The sequence below is a fragment of the Chaetodon auriga genome, chromosome 16 (assembly GCF_051107435.1).
Source record: "Chaetodon auriga isolate fChaAug3 chromosome 16, fChaAug3.hap1, whole genome shotgun sequence".
In the NCBI taxonomy this organism is placed as follows: Eukaryota; Metazoa; Chordata; class Actinopteri; order Chaetodontiformes; family Chaetodontidae; genus Chaetodon; species Chaetodon auriga.
Genome location: NC_135089.1, coordinates 12,298,972 through 12,310,793, shown reverse-complemented (window position 1 = coordinate 12,310,793; position 11,822 = coordinate 12,298,972). Strand labels below are relative to the sequence as shown.

Sequence of the window (11,822 nt, the reverse complement as noted above, 5' to 3'; positions counted from 1 at the left end):
TCCCGTGGTCTTCCTCGGTGAATGGAACCTGCTCAGGTGTAACAAACGTTTGTGTGTTTTCCACGGATGTGTGCTCAAAGGTCACAGTCCACTTATTAAAATAGAAACTTGTCAGTCAGGTGACGCACTTCCTGCTCTCAGCCCACACACTGCAGAGCGACTGAAATGATGTCAGAGCATAAAGATTTTTAGACTTTTATTTCACATTTCAATGCCCTTGTAAGATGAATGTCGAGTCACGGTGACATTCGAACCGGCCTCAACAGTCGCGGTCATATCGTGGTCATGGTCATAGCAGTTGCACTATGGATGGATATAATACTAACAGGAAGAGCTTTCCTTATTGCAGGCAGATAGAGAGGTATCATCTGCTAATGTGGACTGAATTTTTCAGATTTTTCTCTGCAGCCACTTGTGATTTAAAGAGCATTATATTGTCCCGAAGTGTGGAGATCTCCAAATTTTGCCAGTCCTTTTTGAAAAAGCCGCCAATATCAGGAAGGCTCGTCGGAGCAATTTGGGGCGAAAAACACTCCAAACATACAATAGACCAAAACATGGAGAAACGAAAATCAACAAATGCATAATAAATAAACAAATAAATAAATAAAATCACATGCAAACGTATGACAGGCAAAAACAAACAAAAACAAACAAGATTCTACAAATCCAGACGATTTAGGCTACAGCGGGGTTATGTGTTAGAAGTCAGTCTGGTGCCCCAGCCTTAGCCCTTTATCAAAGTCCCACCCTTTTAGGTTTTCACAGGATATTGTATAGAAGAATAAAAGCTATTGCTAGATCCCAAAACACCCAGTAGCCAAAGCCTAGAAAGAGCAAACACATGCACTCACTTTTAAATTCTGATCCCACGAGACATCGAGATCCAGCCTTCTTAAATGCTCTCTTGTGCTCCCTTTTCCTCTTTTGTCGTCACTGCATACCGACACGATTTCTGCCTGAGAAACGAGCCCCAGGGAGTAACATTCATCCATCGATCGAGAGTCAAACCCAACCAAGACATACAGTATGAACTCAGTGGTATGATTGTGCATTCCCTTTACATGAAGGGATAAGGGCCTGTGGGAACGGTCTGAGGAGACAAATGGGGATCCAGGCACAAACAGGGCCGGGGGCGGAGGAGGTGACGGACGGGCGGGCGGGCGGGTGCTACACACCCACAGCGTTCCCGTTCACTTGTGTCGGAGGACGCGGGGGGAGCGGGCTGCGCGGGGGTCCAGCGGGAGCGGAATGGGGGGCGCGAGGAGCCTCTGCTGAGTTCCCCCTCACACTGATGTGCTCCCATCCTCCCTGAAGGAGGAAACACACAGAAATGACTGTTAAAAATACCTCTGCTTACGCACATCACGGCTTCACGCACAGATGCTCTCACAGTGATCCGCTGACTTACTTGCATGTTACTTAACTTGTGCACTAGAGGGCACTATCACAAATCCACAGTACAAAGGAAACATGCTTTCAATTTAGAGCTTAACACATCAGTGAGCTGCACTGTTGCACTGAGGGACATCTTCATTCATTATGTGTTTCCCAACCTTTTTCCTTACGTGATGTATTTTATGTATATCTTATATTCAATGCATAACAATCTGAGATAAATGATAAACTGTACAATTAAATAGTGAGTGCAATAACTGCAGGAAGTTTGTGTAAAAGGAGCGATTTGGATGATTTTTGAGCAGATTATTTCCTCTGAATATTGCATCAGAGATGAATTTCCTGTTTTTTTTTTATTTCGAACAAACATACACACTTAAATTCTGTGTTTTCTTCTTCCTGACGTTCAGCCATTGTTCTGTCTGCTCTTTGGCTGCTTTAACTTTTGTGATGCAGGACCAAGCTGCTTAGCTGAGTGAAGGCTCTGTGAATCTATCTGTTCAGGTCGTCACCATTTATCTTCAGTAATGATCTAAATAACAATTTCATTTAGTTTTCTTCACAGAAATGACTGAAATGCTGAGATAAGAAGGCATACTGTATATCAAAAAACAGTTTGCTTACACCCCTTAACATCATTATGATCGTCAATTATGATACAAAGTTTACAAAACTGTGTTTCCTTTTTTCTTCCATATTAAAACTACAATGTGAACTTAAAGAGGTAGACTTGGTGATCACGGACTCACCCCTACGCCGTAGTCCCAGGACTGGCCCTTGGGCTGCATGGGTCCCAACCCTAGCCTGTGGCAGACAGCTCCAGGAGTCTCAGCAGGGAAGCCTGGAACTCCATCTGCTATGATCCACACCTGGAGGGAACAACAGCAACAACTTGTGACTCTCCCCTGACTTCCTGTCTGCTTGACAGAGTGGAGGCTGCAGTAACACTGACCTGGTCCAGCGGTCCCACAGAAACCTTGGTGACGTTGTTAGAGATGAGCTCCCAGGCGGAGCCCTGAGGGTAGCTGGGGGTGAGGCCCTGTCTGTACCACAAGTTACCTACGAAGATAAAAAGGTTTTAAAGATTTCAATTCATTATCTCCAACTTTGAAGAGTCCTTGCTTGTAATAAAGTAAAAACTGCTTCTCACTGTTTTCATCCACAGCAAAGACAGAGGTCCGTCCAACAGACAGCTGTCTGAGAGTCTGCCGAGGCGGGGACGGGATGTGGTACCAGCATTCTCCTGCAGAGGGACAAGACAGCTGGAGGTTTGGCTCTGTTTGGTCTGTTAGTGCCTGGTGAATGTACTCAAACAACAGGGCCCTCACTGCTTTCTAATGCTGCACGCAGGAGGAGAATTTCCTGTTGCTGCATTACAGATTTCATTCAGACTTTTTGTCTTGCAGGTGTGAAACATTACAGCTTTATCTGAGTTTCACATCTTCAACCGACCTGCAGGGTTTTGTGGGGAAACGGACCCTCTGTAGAACACGGCTCCGTCCTTGGCGATGGCCCACACCTGGTTGGCTCCGCCGATGGAGATGGACTTAAAGGGCTGGTCTGTGCCCACGTGTAGCCAGGAGCTGCCCTGTGGGATCAGACACACTGGAGTTACCTAAGATCTACGAATATTCAGTAGATCTAGAAATCTGTTCTGCTGCACTCTCTGCACATCTCTCTGGGTTAAGATCTAAAAATAACCCTCAGAATTTGCTTTTCAGCACTTTTCTCACCGCAGGGTTTTGAGGGCTGACTCCCAGACGACACAGGACATCTCCCTTGTCACTGAGGGCCCAGACCGGGACCTGCTCCATCCTGCTCTGGGCCAGGCATGGCATCAGAGAGATGTCACTCAGAGGGATGGGTGGGACCTGCTGCCATGGACCTCTCAATGTGAGCTTACACTTCCTGTACCCAGAAAACATGTGATTATTTTTAGGCTGAACAAAACCACAGAAATGCGTGAGAGTGTGTCTTTGATTACCTCGTCCATCGTCTCCGCCTCACAAAGTCCTTCATGGTTTTGTGGCCGTGAAACGTCCTGCAGGAGAGAAACAAGTCAGACAGATGGCACAGCGCTCTTTCTTATGATGCTGATTCTTTTTGAGACAGCGTCCTGAGAAACGAAAGTAACGCACACGGGGAAGTCTGCAGCGTACTGCCAGCCCTCTTTGTCCGTCCCTCCAGGGACGCTGTAGTCCACAGCCCACTCTGACACCTGAAACACAGTGTGGTGGTGGACAATTAGCTGGCGATGAAAAAAGAAATGAAACGCGTGTGCAGGAGGACTTGATCCCACCTACCCAGGACCACTGAGGGGAGGGCGGGTGCGTGTTGCCTTTGGTGCACTCCTTCAGTCCGCTCTCATCGCTCCACATAGGGCGGTCTGTGGGAAGCCCTCTGCAGCCAGAACACAAAAAGTCTTTTAACAAAGATCAAGACAAACTGCAAAGGCTTTACTGCAGAGATAAAATGCTCCTACTTGTCTGTGTATCCAGTCATGGGGTTCCATCTTTGATTCTCATACACATTAACACTCCTGACATCAGTCTGCTGATGCATCTGAGCTGCATCTCCTGCAGGGAACACATGGATGAAAATGTAATGCTGGTAAATGAAAAGTTGCACATTTGTGTGCATACATTATCTCCACAGCTCCAACAGATGGTAGAGGTTTGAACCATGCGCAGCAACTGCACACAAAACTACAAGCTGTTAGCAAGAAGATATGCATGAAATGCATCGATTCTCTCTTAGTCAGTCTCTTAATCTTTGACACTGAAGCTAATTAATGATTATTTCATTATGGATTACATAGAGCCTATGGAAGAAGAATTTATAGCATAAAGCAAATACATTTCTTCTTTACCTTATAAATAATAACATTATTGCAGTTGTCATACATAAATTGTATGCTGATCAATTAATTGATTGGTTGGTTCAACAGCTGTAACAAATACCTGATAAACTGAGAAAAAAGATCATTTAAAAGGATCCATCAAAAGTTTGTACATATCAGAGGTGGGAGACTTGTGTCACGTGTCAGACTCGATTTGAGACTTTCTTGAGAAGAAGACTTGAGACTTGCACATGTGACTTAATCCCACCTCTGGTACATATTCATCTTGAGGAGATGATGAGGGGAAACATAAAGCTAGATGTCTACAGGGGCATGTTTACCCGGGGTGGGCTGTTGCCCATTGCGCCCACTGTAGACCCAGGCGGTGCCGTCCCACCCGATGCCCCACACCAGCCCCAGACTGTTAGACTCTACACAGCGCAGGTGACCCGGGACCTGCCGCCAGAACCTGCAGCACCATACAGCGGAAGCACCCAGCGTTAGCCACATTATTGTTGTCACACACAGTCTGACAGAGCACACTAGCAGCACAGATAATACCCACTTTCAGCAGGCAGGGCAGGATGTTAGCATGTTAGTGAGCTGAATCAAGACAATGTAGCTGATGGGAAACCAGGTGCCAGAAAGAGAGAATGAAAACAAATACAACAGGCTGACTGCTATTCGGTTTCAGTCTCACATGAGGTCACAGGACAGTGTGTGTGCAGCTGCCTCCAGGGAGAAGGACGGCTCATGGACCATGATGTCCCCCTTTGAGGTTGTAGACCACAGGGCCTGTCTGGATGGGGGACCTGTGATCCCTCGACACTCACAGCAACAGTCAGACAGCAGGCCCAGCTACAGACACGGGAAAGACACAGAGACAACCGGGAATGTGATTAGCAGTGTGCTTTAGCTGGTAAATGTAAAGCTGATGTGTGTTCCTGTGTAACTCTTACCCAGTCATTCATGTCCTTCTCACTGTGTGCTGCCAGCACCAGAGGCCACCTCTGTTTGGTCCTTTGGGCTGTGTACACAGCAAAGGCATAGTGGCAGTCCCTGAGCACTGGAACCAGCGCCGTCACTTCATTTATGAACACGTGAAGGTGCTGAGCCAAAAAGACAAGAAAATGAACATCAGTCATGGGACAGTTGTGGCACCATTGAAATTCAACTGACCGTAACTTCACGGCAAAACTGACCTTCTTCTCATCATACTGTGTGTAGTAGACAAAGAAGATGCTGTCCTTCCTGCCGTCGGACTTGGTGGACTGCTCCAGAGCAACACCCACGTCCACCCAGCGCTGAGGCTTCCAGTCCCTCCACCAGCGCAGCCCACCTTTACGCACCCACACCGACTGGAGGACGAGACCACACGCAGACACAGACATGGAAAATGTGACATGCAGTACACTCACTTATCACTAAAGACAGGAAAAACCAGCCTTACGTTGCTTCTCTCCAGCGGTTTCTTGCTGATCTCCTCTCGGTGTTCCTGCTGCTGCTGCTGCTGCTCGCTCCAGGCTGCTGACTGCACTGGGGTCAGTGACAGGGAGCTGGTGAGAGGACCTGACAGAGGGACGGACAAACGAGACAGACAACCACAGAGATGACACGCACAGTATATCTCTGCACATGTAAAAAACCAAACACACCACGCACAGTGTACAACATTCAAACACAGACAAACACATATAAACTGACAATCAACTGAATTATCAAATTGGGAACTGAGTTGTTCTTAAATCTTAAAATCCACATACCCGTGGGACTGAGCCAGCTGATCTGTGAGCTCGCGTCCACGTCGCAGCCTCCACCAGAGATCCAGGTCCACACCGGCCCGTCCTCTTCTCCGACGCCCTGAGACGTCTCCAGAGTCCCCAGAGCGTAGGTGGCAGCAGCACTGCTGTGGCCCAGTGAGAGCCCTGCCGCCTGGGCACTTCGAGCTGCTTCTGCCCCCTCCAGATCCACGTTCATCCAGGGGACGTCTTGTGTAACAACCTCAGGGGTGGGGAGTATCGGGACAGGGGACAGCTCCTCGACTTCTTCCTGCGGTACCTCTGCGATGGACGTCTGGGGTGTGGAAGTTTTGTCGCGGTCTGAGACCAGGCTGTTGATGAAGCTGTCGCTGGCGGGGATGAAGGGTTTGGGGGCATCGTGCTGGGAGGCTGAGGGAGTGTCCTCTGTTTTCAGGGGAGGTGCAGGTGCATCAGCTGCCCCTAAAGGGACCACAGAGGGGGCTGCTGCCTCCAGGACTGGGGTGTCATCAGTGCTGTTTTGTGGGTCAGGAGGACCTAACTCTGAGTCTGAGTCGGTGCAGCTCAGAACTGAGCCCTGCGAGGCCTCGGTCAACTGCCCGCTGAACTCACAATCATTCACATTTAACAGCAAACACATGTAGAGACAGAGACAGAGATATAAACAAGTCGGCTTTGTTACAGGATTCAAGAGGATTCATCTCGATTACTCACACACACCTGGGTCGAATAACTTCTTTACTGTTGCCCCACTGGGCAGAAACAGGGATCCAGCCGCTCCCACTCGGTTCAGAGGGGGTCACGCCCATTCTGAAATACAGGCCGCGGTCCTCACCAACCGCCCACACCTGAGAGAGACAACAACACAGAGCAACGAAAGACAATGATCACAGGCAGACACCCACAGAGCTGCTGAAACAAGTCATCTTTATTTACCGAGCCATTAAATAACGTCGCACAGTAGTCACATGAAGGGAACAGCAGCAAGACAAATAAACTAACAGGATAAATGTGGCAGAATCCTAATAAATGTCAGTTAAATTAAACTTTTCTTCCCTCTTCAAAGATCTAACAGAGGTACTAGAAGGACACAGACAACTGTTACTTTATAAGGCCATATACTGTAACACTGGCGCCTGCCACCTCACACAAGCCACATCCATAATTACAGCCTTGAAATATGAAATATGGGATACGATGACGACGGCTTGGCCAGCTTCTAATTGGGGAGTCTCCCATATGTCAGGCCAGTAGGGATATAGTCTGCAGATATATAAGGATGGGCCTGAGGTGCTACTGCTGGGACATTGGCTGGAACAGACGGCGGTACTCATGTTACAGGGCAGCGGTGGGGCAGGACTAGACGCTGGAGGTAGAAGGGCTGGCAGAGGTGGGGGGGAGACAGGGGTGAGAGACAGAAGGGGAGGAGGTGTGAGATGTGGGTTTGCAGTGCTAGCAAAGTCCTCAGCAGTGAGATACAGAGCGAAGACTTTCTGCCCCTGACCCCAGCCCTGATCTGGCTCGTCTTGAAACCAGATCCAAAGTTGAGGGTAAAGTGATTCGGTCAGAGGGGAAGCAGCTCGGCCGCCGAGGCTGGCTGGGCTGGAAACAGGCTACAGTAAAGGTTTAAAAAGGCTGGCCTGCTAATGCTAATTATAATCTTAATGACAAAATTTAATTGGGAAAAAATGTAGCATATCTTGAGGTACTGTTTTTTTTTGTCTAGTGTGTTTAAATGTGGTGTCATAAGAGTTTCATGTGTATAAAAGTGCTCTCATCAGAAAGGTGTGATCATGCCACCAGAAATCTTTTGACCTGGTCATTGAGTCCTACATCCACCATCATCATCTCCCCTCCGATGCTGATCCAGCCAGAGCCACAGGGGTTGTGGGAGTTCACACCCCGTCTGAACCACACCTTGAAATAGATGCAGACGTGTTAAAGCCACAATGAAAAGCAGCTTTTCAGAGTCTGTACATGTGTGAGGAGTATTGATTCACCTTGTAGTCCTTAGTGACCACCCAGACCACACTGACCCCAACAGCCACATGAAGCGCTTCCACCTCCTTTCCTGGTGATTCCACCTCGACCCACGATGTGCCTGATGGAGGAAGAAAATGCTGCCACCATTACTGTGGTAGTTTCAGATATGTTTTCTAACACTTAAAATGAGCATTTTTTATCTGAGCATTTTGCTGCTGTTAATCTTTACAAGACGAGAAGAAGAGACATGTCCAGAAAATCATTTTTGGGGGGTAAATGTGAACTACAAGGCATGCTGACCAGTCGGGCTGTCCAGGCTGAGGCCAGTACGGACCAGCAGGTTCCCGTCCCAGACTAAAGCCCACAGCAGGTCTCCGGGGCCGGCAGATAACTGAGCCACCTCCTTGGGCACTTCTACTTCCTCCCAGCTGGAGCCCTCTGGGACCCGAGGGTGGATGCCCTCCCTGAACCACACCTGCAGGGTAAAGATGAGGTCATATGATTGGACTGGGTGGGCTACGCCCCACAGCTCTGACCGATGCATCCATAATGACTATATCGTTTTAAATGTAATTTAGGCTGTGCTCTAAAAAACACAAGCAGGATTCAGTTGGTTCAAGAGGGAATTATATGAAGCCATGCCGCCCTCTGCTGGCCAAAACATAAATCGCACATACAGCAGGATGGCAGCCTGTTGCTGCAGCTTCTGCCTGATCCAACTGTGCAGCATTTGAACAGAATTCAAACCTTTATGTTAAAAAGTGTGTTTGCTTTTACTTTTTTGATCTATGTAATTATTTTTTAATAAACCCAAAGGTCGCAGATTCTCAAAATCACAGCATATAACTGTGATTAAGTTGGTCCAGCAGACTCACCTGTCCTTGTTGGGACACACCCCACAGGTAGGGATACCTTCCAGACTGGTCACTCATCTCCCAGCCACCACAGCTTATGTCACAGAGCGGCAGCGGGGGCTTCTTGGGACTGTCCAGGGGGATCTGCAGGGAGACTTTGACTTGAATCTTCAGTCAGACCTGTGCTCACCTTAAACAGACATAAAATATAACCAGAGAGAGTCCAAACCTTCGCCCAGGTGCCTTGTGCTATGTATCTCCTGTAGCGGATCCACCGCCTGCGACGAACACAAGAGTTCCACTTCTTGTCCGGGGAGAAGTTGGCCGGGAAATCGACTGCATACTCCCAGCCCTGGAGGGCATCGAAAGACATTTTATATTTCATTCATTAAAATTAAGAAAGTCAGCAAGCAAGAGAAAAGGCACAGAAATAAATTCAAAGGACTGTGTGTGTGTTGATTCTTACCCCAGTCTGGCTGGGGTCTCCACAGCTCTGATCCACATACCAGTCCCCCTCCCACTCCCAGCTGCGGGAGGGCAGCTCAAAGCTGTGAAGCGGTTGAGGATTCATCCCGGTCACGTCGCTCCACGGCCAGCGGTCGGTGGGCAGCAGTGTGTCGGTGAAGCTGTCCACTGGGTTCCACCTCTGCAAACACACACATACAAACTTCAGCACTGACGCCATACAGCATCCACACTGCAAGCGTAAAGACGTGCAGCCTGGGCCGACCTGGTTCTCATAGGTCTCCTCCCGGTAGCGGATGGGGGTCTCACTGGGCATCATGTTGAGGTAGACATGGTGGTCACAGCCGATGCCCCAGCAGCGCCCCTTCCCCGCGGTCACACGCTTCAGCTCCAGCAGCATGTCGTCCGCACGCTCCCACCGCTGGCCAGCTGTGGACAGGCTGTACACCCTGCCATACACGTCCACGGCCCACAGCAGCGTGATGGGCATGATGGCCCTGAACAGAGACAGCAACACAGCACTCGTCCTTCCAAGCTGTCTGGTGTTTACGACTCTATGTCTATTTCAGCGTTATTGATATCCAGAAGAGGCCATGAGTAAAGGCTACATTTGCATTTAGAGTCATCCTATAAAAGTTATTTTCCCACTCTGGTAGTGATGAGATGTGGCATATCATACACTTTGTTGTATATTATTGTTTTATTCTATTGTAAATTAAATATTTGAATACTTGTTAATACATTTTGTCTGTGTGCAGCATGGAGGGGGTGACAAGTGCATTTGTGCAATCTTGTATTGGATAATGACAATGAGCTGAACCTTGATGTTGTCAGAATTCAGTGGTTAAAATTAGATTTTAAAATCTTTATTATCATTATTCTGCAATTAACAGAATTATTTGTATTTATCACAACTTAACTCTGAAAGTTTTGACTTCCGTCTTGAATTTTGACTTTATTCCAGGCTTTCTAACTTTATTCTTAAACTATCCCTTAAGCTTTTTTCTTGGGCTTCTTACTTTTTCCTCAAAAGCATCATGAGATTAACTTCAGACTTTGTTTTCCGCAACTGACCACTAAAAAGTAATGGCAATGGCGTTTTAATTTGAAATGTCTGACCGGAAGTCTCCCTTTTCTTCTGGCTGGCCAGCTTGACACTTGCTTTATCGACTGATACTAATCCGCTACGATATTGACTGTCACTGTGCCGAGCCTATTCATTCAAGAAGGCCTCTATTCTGCTCACTTTAAACAATATTGGCAATTATGGGATGCAAACAAGCCACTTGAACTTTATTCTCAAATTCAAATAGACGGAAATAGTGTGAAGACAGACAAATAACCTGGAGTGAATGTATCACATTACACAGTTTTTCTAAGACCACAATCTCCTAGAATAATCTAAATGTCCCTGACAGCCTGCAGTGGAGCTCCAGCAAATCCACGATCAAAAACACAGTGGGCTCAAACAGCAGCCTACCTGAATACTGGTATCCGATCCGCGGTTGTCAAGGGAAAATCAACAGAGGTGTCATCATGACATCGAGTGCACCAGCCGACACCTGCCGAGGCCCACGCTGGGACACGTTCAACATGTTAAAAACCCACGTTAAACAGCAGCAGAAGGAGCGAAAGCATGCGATGCAGCGTAATGGCACACGCAGCTGATATGGATGCCGCAAAGTCGGCTATAAGCTGTTTACATCTCCGGGGGAGCAGGCGGCGGTCAGACGGCCCGCAGAGGTCTCACACACATGGCGGCTACTTACATGCGAGGCTCCGTCATGAGCTGCAGCCCTGCGGGGGGACAGCGGAGTCATCCGTGCACATTCCGACAGAGCGGCTCAATTCACATTCTGGATCAGAGGAATCTGTCCAACTCCTGAGTCCACAACAGGAAATGGACGAAGCGCTGCTCCGATTGGTTCAAACTATGCAGGAGTGTGGGACCTCGTGCTCCTATTGGCTGAACACAGGAGCCCTCTGCTGTTTTTTTTTCTTTTTCCGACGGCCGCAGCTGATTGACGCGCATATTTCAATAATTTATTCAGCGCCAAATGAATTATTAAAGCGCAAGGTTTGGTTTTACGTGTTAGGCTACAGTATATTTAATGCAGGGGAAAAAAAAGTCTGAGCCACTGAGGTCTGTATGCACAACACAAAGACAAGACAGCTCTGCCTTTCAGGGTGAACTCCCTCGCGCCCCGGGCGTCCAGGGTTCAGCACCTTGGACAGGGGTGTAGACCACGATGAAGGGGTCCACCTGAGGCTGAAGACCAGGTGCTGTAGATGCTGGACGGTCTGCTAAGTTGAGTCTGCAGGTTTGCATTAGGGCCACTACTTTATGGGTAGTTGAGTCCAGGGGTGGTCCAACCTTGGGGTGGAGCCCCCTGCAAGAGGTCACAAGATAAATCTGAGGGGTCAACTTGTATTCAGGATTTTTGTGAGATCATTTGACCTCTTTGGGCCTATAACAGTTATTTAAATGAGAGCACCTGAGAAGTTCAGAGGATACGTGTCTTTGGT

General features: G+C 48.1%; 1 protein-coding gene across 4 annotated transcripts; it reads right to left on the bottom strand.

The window, feature by feature from the left end:
* Positions 1-181: 181 nt before the first annotated feature.
* On the bottom strand, positions 182-11,177 carry tecpr1b (tectonin beta-propeller repeat containing 1b). 4 transcript variants are annotated; one of them, XM_076751583.1, is made up of 26 exons: positions 11,066-11,175; positions 10,777-10,873; positions 9,562-9,793; positions 9,298-9,477; positions 9,061-9,183; positions 8,853-8,975; positions 8,278-8,452; positions 7,995-8,095; positions 7,810-7,911; positions 6,715-6,842; positions 6,001-6,596; positions 5,688-5,866; positions 5,440-5,595; positions 5,197-5,346; positions 4,938-5,095; positions 4,579-4,706; positions 3,881-3,974; positions 3,702-3,798; positions 3,537-3,616; positions 3,383-3,439; positions 3,132-3,306; positions 2,851-2,986; positions 2,549-2,641; positions 2,351-2,457; positions 2,148-2,267; positions 182-1,311 (listed from the first exon to the last, which is right to left on the bottom strand). In XM_076751583.1, the coding sequence occupies exons 3-26, from the start codon at positions 9,784-9,786 to the stop codon at positions 1,171-1,173; spliced, it is 3,624 nt and encodes a 1,207-aa protein (XP_076607698.1). In that variant the 5' UTR covers positions 9,787-9,793; positions 10,777-10,873; positions 11,066-11,175; the 3' UTR covers positions 182-1,170. The 4 variants fall into 4 exon arrangements, with proteins under 4 accessions (XP_076607698.1, XP_076607697.1, XP_076607696.1 ...); XM_076751582.1 differs by having other exon boundaries at positions 10,777-11,177; XM_076751581.1 differs by lacking the exon at positions 10,777-10,873 and having other exon boundaries at positions 11,066-11,177.
* Positions 11,178-11,822: the final 645 nt, after the last annotated feature.